Source organism: Fundulus heteroclitus, unplaced genomic scaffold, assembly GCF_011125445.2.
Source record: "Fundulus heteroclitus isolate FHET01 unplaced genomic scaffold, MU-UCD_Fhet_4.1 scaffold_68, whole genome shotgun sequence".
Taxonomy (NCBI): domain Eukaryota; kingdom Metazoa; phylum Chordata; class Actinopteri; order Cyprinodontiformes; family Fundulidae; genus Fundulus; species Fundulus heteroclitus.
In genome coordinates, this window is record NW_023397121.1 from 239,365 (window position 1) to 253,462 (window position 14,098).

Below are 14,098 nucleotides of genomic sequence, written 5' to 3' on the forward strand. Positions count from 1 at the left end.
GAACGTGTTTCCTGTTCACTATTACTGCTTTATGTCTTAAACCTGGCTGCATAATGACACAGCTGCCAGGTGGGAGGCAGGTTACCTGTGAACGTGTTTCCTGTTCACTATTACTGCTTTATGTCTTAAACCTGGCTGCATAGTGACACAGCTGCCAGGTGGGAGGCAGGTTACCTGTGAACGTGTTTCCTGTTCACTATTACTGCTTTATGCCTTAAACATGGCTGCATAGTGACACAGCTGCCAGGCAGCAGGCAGGTTACCTGTGAACGTGTTTCCTGTTCACTATTACTGCTTTATGTCTTAAACCTGGCTGCATAGTGACACAGCTGCCAGGCAGCAGGCAGGTTACCTGTGAACGTGTTTCCTGTTCACTATTACTGCTTTATGTCTTAAACCTGGCTGCATAGTGACACAGCTGCCAGGCAGCAGGCAGGTTACCTGTGAACGTGTTTCCTGTTCACTATTACTGCTTTATGTCTTAAACCTGGCTGCATAGTGACACAGCTGCCAGGTGGGAGGCAGGTTACCTGTGAACGTGTTTCCTGTTCACTATTACTGCTTTATGTCTTAAACCTGGCTGCATAGTGACACAGCTGCCAGGTGGGAGGCAGGTTACCTGTGAACGTGTTTCCTGTTCACTATTACTGCTTTATGTCTTAAACCTGGCTGCATAATGACACAGCTGCCAGGCAGCAGGCAGGTTACCTGTGAACGTGTTTCCTGTTCACTATTACTGCTTTATGCCTTAAACATGGCTGCATAATGACACAGCTGCCAGGTGGGAGGCAGGTTACCTGTGAACGTGTTTCCTGTTCACTATTACTGCTTTATGTCTTAAACCTGGCTGCATAGTGACACAGCTGCCAGGCAGCAGGCAGGTTACCTGTGAACGTGTTTCCTGTTCACTATTACTGCTTTATGTCTTAAACCTGGCTGCATAGTGACACAGCTGCCAGGTGGGAGGCAGGTTACCTGTGAACGTGTTTCCTGTTCACTATTACTGCTTTATGCCTTAAACCTGGCTGCATAGTGACACAGCTGCCAGGCAGCAGGCAGGTTACCTGTGAACGTGTTTCCTGTTCACTATTACTGCTTTATACCTTAAACCTGGCTGCATAGTGACACAGCTGCCAGGTGGGAGGCAGGTTACCTGTGAACGTGTTTCCTGTTCACTATTACTGCTTTATGTCTTAAACCTGGCTGCATAGTGACACAGCTGCCAGGCAGCAGGCAGGTTACCTGTGAACGTGTTTCCTGTTCACTATTACTGCTTTATGTCTTAAACCTGGCTGCTTAATGACACAGCTGCCAGGCATCAGGCAGGTTACCTGTGAACGTGTTTCCTGTTCACTATTACTGCTTTATAACTTAAACAAGGCTGCATAGTGACACAGCTGCCAGGCAGCAGGCAGGTTACCTGTGAACGTGTTTCCTGTTCACTATTACTGCTTTATGCCTTAAACCTGGCTGCATAGTGACACAGCTGCCAGGCAGCAGGCAGGTTACCTGTGAATGTGTTTCCTGTTCACTATTACTGCTTTATGTCTTAAACCTGGCTGCATAATGACACAGCTGCCAGGTGGGAGGCAGGTTACGTACCGTGGGGTTTGCTGAAGGCTTGCGCGGCTTGTATGTTTTCTGAACGTTTTTATCTGTGAATTCAGAAACAGCAGTGTCAGTTTACAGGAGAACAAGGCATGAACATCTTTGGTAGACATGGGTTTGCTTTAGCAGAGGACATAAGACAACATCTGAGAAGATAAAGCCAGAGAAAGCCGGCTCTCCTTACTGCCCATGTTGGTGTTGTGAAGGACCGGCTTGCTCCAAATGCCGCTGCGCTCATCCTTGTTGGAGCGAACCCCGAACTCATACTGCGTGTCAGGCTTGAGCTGGTCGATGACCGTGTCGCTGGTGGGACACGTCTGGTAGATCCACTTCCTGTTCCGCTCCCTGTAGCGAATGGTGTAGAACCTGGAGGAGCGGATTTAGATGTTTACCAAGTGGAAGATGGAGGACGACCCCCACACTGAGCTGGAAAAGTCATGCTGGGGGTTCCTTAGGGTTCTCTACTTAGCTCAAATTCTTCATATCAACCTTTACAAATAACAAATCTACAAAAATACTGCATCCGATTTGGCATTTCATGTTTTAATAGTAACTTTCTGTTCAATGATAAAATCTCTCTTTTGTTGATGTTCTTCCGATGAATGGAAGCTTTGTTGTTCCATGAACTTTCAGTTATCTCCACAAGACTGTATTCTAGCTCCTGTTTTTATTTAAGCTGCTAAAACTGGGGCTTTCCCAATGAATCCAAACTGGGAGAGCTGCAACATTTCTTCAGACGTGAGCCCAAATCTCTCCAAACAGGGGAAAACACCAGGCATGCAGCAAATGCCAAATATCTGATGGACTGACTGTTGCTTTTCAGAGAGAGGATCAGGCCAAACTTAAAGTCCTTCAGGTGGACAGATGTCATCTTTTAGGGTCTAAAATTCAACATACTTCCAGGCAGATAGAGAGAACATGCTAGGAGGACTGTTTCTGCAGCTAAACGCCTCGAACAGCCTGTAAGGCAGCAGGATCTGCTTAACGGCCGATAAGTAAGCGAAGGCTGAGGGTCTGCTTCTTGTCAAACTTCCAGCCACTGCAGTGCTGAAGGTGTCGGGCTGACAAGACGCCGACGTTCCACAGTTAATTAGCGGACGTGCTCCAAGCCCAGCTCCTTCCAGCCGTGCGGTTTCTCCCTGGCCGTCTGCAGCCGGCATGACCTCAGCATGGAAACAAGCGTGTTGTTCATCCTGGCCGGCCCAGGGAGCGCCGCCGCTCTCCCTGCAGATCCAAGAAGCGTGAGGCGGCGGCCAGCGCTGTGCAGAAGGAGCTGACGTTAGCTTTAATGGAGCGGCGGAGGAGGTCAAGATTTCCAGAGACTCCTCCAAGAGTTTGACAGGGAAGGAAAGATGTGAGCCGTAGGAGGAAGGCTGCCCTGATTCATCATGCTGATTGGACAGAGGCCATTTGTCTGGGGGGGGGGGGGGGGGTTCTAAAGGCCCCAGAGAACGCTACGCTGCCAGGGAAAGGAGACATGAGGACAATCACCCGTCCTCCAGGCACTCGTTCATGACGTTCTTCTCATAGGGCGTCTTCAGGTGGTTCCCCCAGGACAGCAGCACCGCCGTGGGGCTGATGGAGCCGATGACCAGGTGCAGCGGCTTCTCCAGGTTCACCTTACCTAGAGGGAAACACAGGTGAGACGTGTGCACACCTGCAGGGGGCGTGGTCCCGGCGGCCGGGGCTACCTGTGCACTGCTTCTTCAGGCCCTGGGCTGGGATTGGCTGCACGGCCACCAGGTACTTTGGTTCAGCATCTGGAAGCAGAGGAGCGTGTGGTGAACACCTCAGACATGGAGAGAGAGCTTCAGCCCTGCTAGAACACCTCGGTTCTGCTTATCGTTCTGCTTATGGTTCTGCTTATGGTTCTGCTTATGGTTCTGCTTCTGGTTCTGCTTCTGGTTCTGGTTCGTGTTCATCAGCGGACCCCGACGTGACCCGGCCCACCTGTGACAGAACGCCGCCACAGGGAACGCTCCACACGTGACTTTCTGCACAGGTGTTGGATCTGGAGCCTTTGCAGCTCAGGGTTCTACTGTCAGCATCAAGGTTCTACTGTCAAAGTCAAGGTTCTACAGTTCTACTGTCCTCATCAAGGTTCTACGGTTCTACTGTCCGTATCAAGGTTCTGAGGTTCTACTGTCAGCATCAAGGTTCTACTGTTCTACTGTCCGCAACAAGGTTCAACGGTTCTACTGTCAGCATCAAGGTTCTACTGTCAAAGTCAAGGTTCTACTGTCAGTATCAAGGTTCTACGGTTCCACTGTCGGCATCAAGGTTCTGAGGTTCTACTGTCAGCATCAAGGTTCTACTGTTCAACTGTCCGCATCAAGGTTCTACGGTTCTACTGTCCGTATCAAGGTTCTGAGGTTCTACTGTCAGCATCAAGGTTCTACTGTTCTACTGTCCGCAACAAGGTTCAACGGTTCTACTGTCAGCATCAAGGTTCTACTGTCAAAGTCAAGGTTCTACTGTCAGTATCAAGGTTCTACGGTTCCACTGTCGGCATCAAGGTTCTAAGGTTCTACTGTCAGCATCAATGTTCTAATGTCAAAATCAAGGTTCTAAGGTTCTACTGTCAGCATCAATGTTCTAATGTCAAAATCAAGGTTCTACTGTCAGCATCAATGTTCTAATGTCAAAATCAATGTTCTGAGGTTCTACTGTCTGCATCAAGGTTCTAAGGTTCCACTGTCCCCATCAAGGTTCTAAGGTTCCACTGTCCGCATCAAGGTTCTAAGGTTCCACTGTCAGCATCAAGGTTCTGAGGTTCTACTGTCAGCATCAAGGTTCTGAGGTTCTACTGTCAGCATCAAGGTTCTACTGTCAAAGTCAAGGTTCTACTATCAAAATCAATGTTCTAAGGTTCTACTGTCAGCATCAAGGTTCTACTGTCAAAGTCAAGGTTCTACAGTTCTACTGTCCTCATCAAGGTTCTACAGTTCTACTGTCCGTATCAAGGTTCTGAGGTTCTACTGTCAGCATCAAGGTTCTACTGTTCAACTGTCCGCATCAAGGTTCTACGGTTCTACTGTCCGTATCAAGGTTCTGAGGTTCTACTGTCAGCATCAAGGTTCTACTGTTCTACTGTCCGAATCAAGGTTCTGAGGTTCTACTGTCAGCATCAAGGTTCTGAGGTTCTACTGTCAGCATCAAGGTTCTACTGTCAAAGTCAAGGTTCTACTATCAAAATCAATGTTCTAAGGTTCTACTGTCAAAGTCAAAGTTCTACTATCAAAATCAAGGTTCTGAGGTTCTACTGTCAGCATCAAGGTTCTACAGTTCTACTGTCCGCATCAAGGTTCTAAGGTTCTACTGTCAGCATCATGGTTCTACCTTCAGCATCAAGGTTCTAAGGATCTACTGTCAGCTTCAATGTTCTAATGTTCCACTGTCGGCATCAAGGTTCTACGGTTCTACTGTCTGCATCAAGGTTCTGCTGTCAGCGCAGCACAGCCTGCTTCAGCAGCTGCAGATGTAACGTCACAGCAGAAATGGAGAACGTTTTGGACGGAGTGGATCAGAGCTTCTGGTTCCATCCTCCGTCTGCAGAACAGCAGGATTAATCCATGGCCCAGAAGTACGGCTGAAGGTTCTGGTCTTTCTTCTTGTAGGTTCTCTCATGACGAATGAAGGAGTGGTTCTCCAAACTCCTGGAGGCCGGTTTAGAACCCCTCCCCCCTCCCGTTGGGAACACCAGGAAAGAACTGCTGTCGGACCTCCTGCATGTAGACTGGCGGACTCTGGACAACGCCAGAGGAGCATCGTTCTACTTTTTGAGAAGGTTCTCCGGACCCAGTTTAGATGTTTAGAAGGGTCCGTCAGTGAAGAAGTCCCGGTCCAGATAGGTTCTGGTCTCCTGCACGTGGTGGCTCTGGAGGAGCTGCAGAGACCCACAGCTCAGGTGGAGGTTAACCAGGAGGACCATGGTGGCTCTGGAGGAGCTGCAGAGACCCACAGCTCAGGTGGAGGTTAACCAGGAGGACCGTGGTGGCTCTGGAGGAGCTGCAGAGACCCACAGCTCAGGTGGAGGTTAACCAGGAGGACCATGGTGGCTCTGGAGGAGCTGCAGAGGTCCACAGCTCAGGTGGAGGTTAACCAGGAGGACCGTGGTGGCTCTGGAGGAGCTGCAGAGGTCCACAGCTCAGGTGGAGGTTAACCAGGAGGACCGTGGTGGCTCTGGAGGAGCTGCAGAGACCCACAGCTCAGGTGGAGGTTAACCAGGAGGACCATGGTGGCTCTGGAGGAGCTGCAGAGACCCACAGCTCAGGTGGAGGTTAACCAGGAGGACCGTGGTGGCTCTGGAGGAGCTGCAGAGACCCACAGCTCAGGTGGAGGTTAACCAGGAGGACCATGGTGGCTCTGGAGGAGCTGCAGAGACCAGCAGCTCAGGTGGAGGTTAACCAGGAGGACCATGGTGGCTCTGGAGGAGCTGCAGAGGTCCACAGCTCAGGTGGAGGTTAACCAGGAGGACCATGGTGGCTCTGGAGGAGCTGCAGAGACCCACAGCTCAGGTGGAGGTCAACCAGGAGGACCATGGTGGCTCTGGAGGAGCTGCAGAGACCCACAGCTCAGGTGGAGGTTAACCAGGAGGACCATGGTGGCTCTGGAGGAGCTGCAGAGGTCCACAGCTCAGGTGGAGGTTAACCAGGAGGACCGTGGTGGCTCTGGAGGAGCTGCAGAGATCCACAGCTCAGGTGGAGGTTAACCAGGAGGACCATGGTGGCTCTGGAGGAGCTGCAGAGGTCCACAGCTCAGGTGGAGGTTAACCAGGAGGACCGTGGTGGCTCTGGAGGAGCTGCAGAGATCCACAGCTCAGGTGGAGGTTAACCAGGAGGACCGTGGTGGCTCTGGAGGAGCTGCAGAGGTCCACAGCTCAGGTGGAGGTTAACCAGGAGGACCGTGGTGGCTCTGGAGGAGCTGCAGAGGTCCACAGCTCAGGTGGAGGTTAACCAGGAGGACCGTGGTGGCTCTGGAGGAGCTGCAGAGACCCACAGCTCAGGTGGAGGTTAACCAGGAGGACCATGGTGGCTCTGGAGGAGCTGCAGAGACCCACAGCTCAGGTGGAGGTAAACCAGGAGGACCATGGTGGCTCTGGAGGAGCTGCAGAGGTCCACAGCTCAGGTGGAGGTTAACCAGGAGGACCATGGTGGCTCTGGAGGAGCTGCAGAGACCCACAGCTCAGGTGGAGGTTAACCAGGAGGACCGTGGTGGCTCTGGAGGAGCTGCAGAGACCCACAGCTCAGGTGGAGGTTAACCAGGAGGACCATGGTGGCTCTGGAGGAGCTGCAGAGACCAGCAGCTCAGGTGGAGGTTAACCAGGAGGACCATGGTGGCTCTGGAGGAGCTGCAGAGGTCCACAGCTCAGGTGGAGGTTAACCAGGAGGACCATGGTGGCTCTGGAGGAGCTGCAGAGACCCACAGCTCAGGTGGAGGTCAACCAGGAGGACCATGGTGGCTCTGGAGGAGCTGCAGAGACCCACAGCTCAGGTGGAGGTTAACCAGGAGGACCATGGTGGCTCTGGAGGAGCTGCAGAGGTCCACAGCTCAGGTGGAGGTTAACCAGGAGGACCATGGTGGCTCTGGAGGAGCTGCAGAGGTCCACAGCTCAGGTGGAGGTTAACCAGGAGGCCCATGGTGGCTCTGGAGGAGCTGCAGAGACCCACAGCTCAGGTGGAGGTTAACCAGGAGGACCATGGTGGCTCTGGAGGAGCTGCAGAGGTCCACAGCTCAGGTGGAGGTTAACCAGGAGGACCGTGGTGGCTCTGGAGGAGCTGCAGAGGTCCACAGCTCAGGTGGAGGTTAACCAGGAGGACCGTGGTGGCTCTGGAGGAGCTGCAGAGGTCCACAGCTCAGGTGGAGGTTAACCAGGAGGACCGTGGTGGCTCTGGAGGAGCTGCAGAGACCCACAGCTCAGGTGGAGGTTAACCAGGAGGACCATGGTGGCTCTGGAGGAGCTGCAGAGGTCCACAGCTCAGGTGGAGGTTAACCAGGAGGACCGTGGTGGCTCTGGAGGAGCTGCAGAGGTCCACAGCTCAGGTGGAGGTTAACCAGGAGGACCGTGGTGGCTCTGGAGGAGCTGCAGAGACCAGCAGCTCAGGTGGAGGTTAACCAGGAGGACCGTGGTGGCTCTGGAGGAGCTGCAGAGGTCCACAGCTCAGGTGGAGGTTAACCATGAGGACCATGGTGGCTCTGGAGGAGCTGCAGAGACCCACAGCTCAGGTGGAGGTCAACCAGGAGGACCATGGTGGCTCTGGAGGAGCTGCAGAGACCCACAGCTCAGGTGGAGGTCAACCAGGAGGACCATGGTGGCTCTGGAGGAGCTGCAGAGACCCACAGCTCAGGTGGAGGTTAACCAGGAGGACCATGGTGGCTCTGGAGGAGCTGCAGAGGTCCACAGCTCAGGTGGAGGTTAACCAGGAGGACCGTGGTGGCTCTGGAGGAGCTGCAGAGGTCCACAGCTCAGGTGGAGGTTAACCAGGAGGACCGTGGTGGCTCTGGAGGAGCTGCAGAGACCAGCAGCTCAGGTGGAGGTTAACCAGGAGGACCGTGGTGGCTCTGGAGGAGCTGCAGAGGTCCACAGCTCAGGTGGAGGTTAACCATGAGGACCATGGTGGCTCTGGAGGAGCTGCAGAGACCCACAGCTCAGGTGGAGGTCAACCAGGAGGACCATGGTGGCTCTGGAGGAGCTGCAGAGACCCACAGCTCAGGTGGAGGTCAACCAGGAGGACCATGGTGGCTCTGGAGGAGCTGCAGAGACCCACAGCTCAGGTGGAGGTTAACCAGGAGGACCATGGTGGCTCTGGAGGAGCTGCAGAGGTCCACAGCTCAGGTGGAGGTTAACCAGGAGGACCGTGGTGGCTCTGGAGGAGCTGCAGAGGTCCACAGCTCAGGTGGAGGTTAACCAGGAGGACCGTGGTGGCTCTGGAGGAGCTGCAGAGACCAGCAGCTCAGGTGGAGGTTAACCAGGAGGACCGTGGTGGCTCTGGAGGAGCTGCAGAGGTCCACAGCTCAGGTGGAGGTTAACCATGAGGACCATGGTGGCTCTGGAGGAGCTGCAGAGACCCACAGCTCAGGTGGAGGTCAACCAGGAGGACCATGGTGGCTCTGGAGGAGCTGCAGAGACCCACAGCTCAGGTGGAGGTCAACCAGGAGGACCATGGTGGCTCTGGAGGAGCTGCAGAGACCCACAGCTCAGGTGGAGGTTAACCAGGAGGACCATGGTGGCTCTGGAGGAGCTGCAGAGGTCCACAGCTCAGGTGGAGGTTAACCAGGAGGACCGTGGTGGCTCTGGAGGAGCTGCAGAGGTCCACAGCTCAGGTGGAGGTTAACCAGGAGGACCGTGGTGGCTCTGGAGGAGCTGCAGAGGTCCACAGCTCAGGTGGAGGTTAACCAGGAGGACCGTGGTGGCTCTGGAGGAGCTGCAGAGACCAGCAGCTCAGGTGGAGGTTAACCAGGAGGACCGTGGTGGCTCTGGAGGAGCTGCAGAGGTCCACAGCTCAGGTGGAGGTTAACCATGAGGACCATGGTGGCTCTGGAGGAGCTGCAGAGACCCACAGCTCAGGTGGAGGTCAACCAGGAGGACCATGGTGGCTCTGGAGGAGCTGCAGAGACCCACAGCTCAGGTGGAGGTCAACCATGAGGACCATGGTGGCTCTGGAGGAGCTGCAGAGACCAGCAGCTCAGGTGGAAGTTAACCAGGAGGACCGTGGTGGCTCTGGAGGAGCTGCAGAGGTCAGCAGCTCAGGTGGAGGTTAACCAGGAGGACCGTGGTGGCTCTGGAGGAGCTGCAGAGGTCCACAGCTCAGGTGGAGGTTAACCAGGAGGACCATGGTGGCTCTGGAGGAGCTGCAGAGACCCACAGCTCAGGTGGAAGTTAACCAGGAGGACCGTGGTGGCTCTGGAGGAGCTGCAGAGGTCCACAGCTCAGGTGAGTGACGCTGGCCACAGGACCGGTCCCAGGCATGCTCTTCATTAATGTGACTTCTATCAGAATCATCTTCATAGATTCAAAGGACCGAGCGTCACAAGAACAACACCAGAAGTCCTGCTTGCTCCAAACCGTGTAGGAAACATTAGGACCCAACAACGCAGCGGTGATGGCAGCGTCATGCTGTGGGCAGCAGGTCAGAGCTGGATCAAGACCATCCTGGAGGAGACCTGAGACCGGGGTGGAGGTCCACCTTCCAGCAGGACAAGTACCCTGAGCAAGCAGGGTTAGGATGGCCTAGTCAAAGTCCAGCTGAAGGTGAATCTCCCCGCTAATGACTCAGAGGGGCAGAATGTAAAGACTTCTCAGATCTCTGGTTGTAAAGCGTGGACCAGCCTCCAGGAGACCAAAGGTTAATGTTCCTGGACGCCTTGGAGCTGCGTCCCTTCAGGAGAGCAGAAGCAGGTGGAGCTTCTCTACAGACCAGGGTCCTGTCTGAGGAACGTCTCTGACGGGGGCAACGGTGCCTCCTGCAGGGGAGCACGGACTCCACGTTCTGCTGCCTCCACGTTCTACTGCCTCCAGGTTCTGCTGCCTCCACGTTCTGCTGCCTCCTGGCCTGAAGCACCTGCTGCTTCGCTCCCCTCTCTGCTCCAGCCCCCGTTAAACCTGCAGAGGTCTGGATCTGCAGCCCCCACACACCTCAGAACCACGCTGAGAACACATGTTTGGGACGAGCGTCTGAGGCGTGAACACGCAGACCCTCCCCCTCGGTTCTTACCCAGCTCGGTCTCGTACGGCTCTCCGTTCTCCGGCAGCTGGATCATCTGTTTGGAGAAGAGGCTCCGGCCGTAGCCCAGGATGAAGCCCTCCAGCTTCACGTCGTTGCTCGGATGCACAAACTTCATGACGATGGTGTCGCCGGTGGCGTTGATGCGGACCTTCATGTTCTGACGGCGAACTGAGGAGGAGAGAGAGAAGAGACACGAGCAATTAGGCAAGGCAAGGCAAGGCAAGGCAAATTTATTTATATAGCACAATTCAGTACAATTAGCGTGTCACTGGCTCAGCCAACGCAGGGAGCTCATGACGCGCAGCTGATGGGGCCCGGTTCTGCTGGCATGAAGTTTGATGGGGCCCGGTTCTGCTAGCATGAAGCTGGACAGGGCCCTGTTCTCCTAGCATGAAGCTGAACAGGGCCCGGTTCTGCTGGCATGAAGTTTGATGGGGCCCGGTTCTGCTAGCAAGAAGCTGGACAGGGCCCTGTTCTGCTAGTATGAAGCTGGACGGGGCCCGGTTCTGCTAGCATGAAGCTGGACGGGGCCCGGTTCTGCTAGCATGAAGCTGAACGGGGCCCCGTTTCTGCTAGCATGAAGCTGAACGGGGCCCCGTTTCTGCTAGCATGAAGTTTGATGGGGCCCTGTTCTGCTAGTATGAAGCTGGACGGGGCCCGGTTCTGCTAGTATGAAGCTGGACGGGGCCCGGTTCTGCTAGTATGAAGCTGGACGGGGCCCGGTTCTGCTAGCATGAAGCTGAACGGGGCCCCGTTTCTGCTAGCATGAAGCTGAACGGGGCCCCGTTTCTGCTAGCATGAAGCTGAACGGGGCCCGGTTCTGCTAGCATGAAGCTGACGGGGCCCGGTTCTGCTGGCATGAAGCTGACGGGGCCCGGTTCTGCAAGCATGAAGCTGACGGGGCCCGGTTCTGCTGGCATGAAGTTTGATGGGGCCCTGTTCTGCTAGCATGAAGCTAAACGGGGCCCCGTTTCTGCTAGCATGAAGCTGGACGGGGCCCTGTTCTGCTAGCATGAAGCTGGACGGGGCCCTGTTCTGCTAGCATGAAGCTGGACGGGGCCCTGTTCTGCTAGCATGAAGTTTGATGGGGCCGGTTCTGCTAGTATGAAGCTGGACGGGGCCCTGTTCTGCTAGCATGAAGCTGGATGGGGCCCGGTTCTGCTAGCATGAAGTTGGACGGGGCCCGGTTCTGCTAGCATCAAGCTGGACGGGGCCCGGTTCTGCTAGCATCAAGCTGGACGGGGCCCGGTTCTGCTAGCATGAAGTTTGATGGGGCCCTGTTCTGCTAGCATGAAGCTGGACAGGGCCCGGTTCTGCTAGCATGAAGTTGGACGGGGCCCGGTTCTGCTAGCATGAAGCTGGACGGGGCCCGGTTCTGCTAGCATGAAGCTGGACGGGGCCCGGTTCTCTGGCATGAAGTTTGATGGGGCCCTGTTCTGCTAGCATGAAGCTGGACGGGGCCCGGTTCTGCTAGCATGAAGCTGGACGGGGCACGGTTCTGCTAGCATGAAGCTGGACGGGGCACGGTTCTGCTAGCATGAAGCTGGACGGGGCCCGGTTCTGCTAGCATGAAGCTGGACGGGGCACGGTTCTGCTAGCATGAACCCATCCTGAACCTCTACCGTTAGCCCTGCTGCCCACTCCGCAGCTCTACCAGGTCTTCCTTCCACTCAACTTTCTAGTCCAACAGCTGAAGCAGAACCTTTAGTCCCTCTGATGCACTATGGGAGAAACCAACATATAATCTGCATATTGAGGAATCAAGCCTCCCCGGTTCTACTGGAGATCACCAGGAAGGACTCAGGTTCTTGTCTTCTACGCCTGGCTGGTGGAGCTCCAAGCAGGTCCAGCTGTTTTCCTGCCTACTCAGCAGAATCCAACAGTAGGAACCAGCAGCTGGTTTCTTCTGAACCCTGAAGAACCAAAGTCTGGGAACAGAACCGCCCACAAACACTGGCTGTGTACCCGGACCCAGTAGGATCCCGCCTCCTGGACTCTGCTGTGGACTCCCTTCAGAACCCGCATCAGATCCACACACAGATACAGAACCCACTCTTTCAAAGCCATCCATCCATCACACCTATTGTTCTCTACACTTGTTCTCACATCCATCTGCCATCTGTTCGTTCTGAGGCGGCACCACCAAAGAAAATAGAGCTGAATGACATTAGAACATGAAACCTTTGTTCTCACAGCGTGTTTCCATGTTCTAACGTCACGTTCTGACATGCCTAGTTATTCCATATTTCTTTGGTTAGAAAACATTTTGACGTTCTTACAACAGAAACAACTTAACTGATTAAGTTCTGGTTCCTGCTGGACCCGACACGTTCTGCTGGTATTCAGCTGCTTGAACAGTTTTAGTCATGAGACTAGGAACTATCAGCTGGTTCTGCACAGCAGCAGGAATGGTTCTGATCCAACTGAGGTTCTGCTTTACCACCTGGAGCGACCCGGTTGGTTCCGTCGATCCAAACTGGACCCGATGAGTCAGGTGGGTCATGTCAGGCAGAACCCAGAGATCCCAGGACCTGGTCCAGGTTGAGCAACATTTTCTGTGACTAGCAGAACCCTTAGAACCCGGAGCGATAGACGCCGTCTCTGAGTAACGTTCCAGCGTCTAACAGTGTTTACTTATTAATGTTTTATAAACCCTGTACTGTGAGAACGACGACGTTCTAAAGACGTTCTGCCATAACGTTCTGTTTCATTCTCTTATAACGTGATTTAGCTCCACATTCCTGCAGCCTGGGGGCAGGTTCTACATGTTCTAATCTTTGCTGGAATTTGTATTCCTTGGTTCTGGAGGTCCGGTAATTCTTACCTGCTTCTTTTGTGGTTAAAAATTCACCTGAGAGTGAAACTTGCTGATCTTTTTCCTCAGCAGAACCGACCCAGTTAAGCCTTGGTCTCTGCAGGGTTCTCTGCAGGTTCTCTGCAGGTTCTGCATGCATGGAGTTCCAGCCTACCTGCCAGGTGATTCTCACATTAGCTCCAGGAAAGGTGACCAATTGGCAGCTCGCTGCACTTGCCTCTGATCCTCTGTGCCGGGGTTCCGCTGAGGAGAACCGTCCCTCCGATCAGCAGCAGCAGGAGAACTCTGAGGAGCAGAGCGACGCCCGCCATGACTTCTGCAGGCAGGAGATGAGGAGGAGGAGGAGAGATGGAGGAGCGACCTGGAGCTGGACAACTTCACTAAGCGTCTCAGTGAGCAGCCGTCTTAGGACTTGTTCAGCTGTGGGACGTCCTCGCTGTGGACAGGCTGCCTCTGGCGCCTCCATCTATAGGCTGGGCAGGTGGGCGTGGCCTGAGGCTCCGCCTCCTCCTCCTGTCCTGCTGCACCTCCTCCATCTATAGGCTGGGCAGGTGGGCGTGGCCTGAGGCTCAGCCAGCTCCTCCTGCTCCTCCTCCACCGCCTCCTGCTGCTGCTGCTCAGTGTTCCCTCTGCTGGTTTCACGGCCGCTTGATTCTGCTTGACATGTTCTGTGACATGTTCTATCACATGTTCTATGACATGTTCTATGACATGTTCTATGTCATGTTCTATGACATGTTCTATGACATGTTCTATGTCATGTTCTGTTCTCACACTACAGGGCTGCAAACAGAACCCTAGCAGTTGCTGTTACCCTCTGAGTTCTATGTTATGTTCTATGTGATTTCCTATGACATGTTCTATGACATATTCTATGACATGTTCTGTTCTCACACTACAGGGCTGCAAACAGAACCCTAGCAGTTGCTGTTCCCCTCTGAGTTCTATG

The 14,098-nt window shown here is 54.3% G+C and overlaps 1 protein-coding gene across 11 annotated transcripts in view; it reads right to left on the minus strand.

Annotated features, from left to right (window-relative positions):
- The window catches only part of abi3bpb (ABI family, member 3 (NESH) binding protein b), a 35,860-nt gene extending 22,248 nt beyond the window's left edge, over window positions 1–13,612 (minus strand). For 2 of the 11 annotated variants that reach the window (XM_036133825.1, XM_036133826.1), the window contains exons 1-6: window positions 13,367–13,611; window positions 10,323–10,502; window positions 3,300–3,368; window positions 3,100–3,232; window positions 1,793–1,974; window positions 1,603–1,655 (exon numbers count right to left, since the gene is read on the minus strand). In XM_036133825.1, coding sequence (XP_035989718.1) covers window positions 1,603–1,655; window positions 1,793–1,974; window positions 3,100–3,232; window positions 3,300–3,368; window positions 10,323–10,502; window positions 13,367–13,460 — 711 coding nt within the window. In that variant the 5' untranslated portion in view covers window positions 13,461–13,611. Of the gene's footprint in view, window positions 1–1,602; window positions 1,656–1,792; window positions 1,975–3,099; window positions 3,233–3,299; window positions 3,369–10,322; window positions 10,503–13,366 lie in introns of all 11 variants that reach the window. The other 9 variants (XM_036133830.1, XM_036133829.1, XM_036133824.1 and 6 more) reach the window with 8 other exon arrangements.
- Window positions 13,613–14,098: the final 486 nt, after the last annotated feature.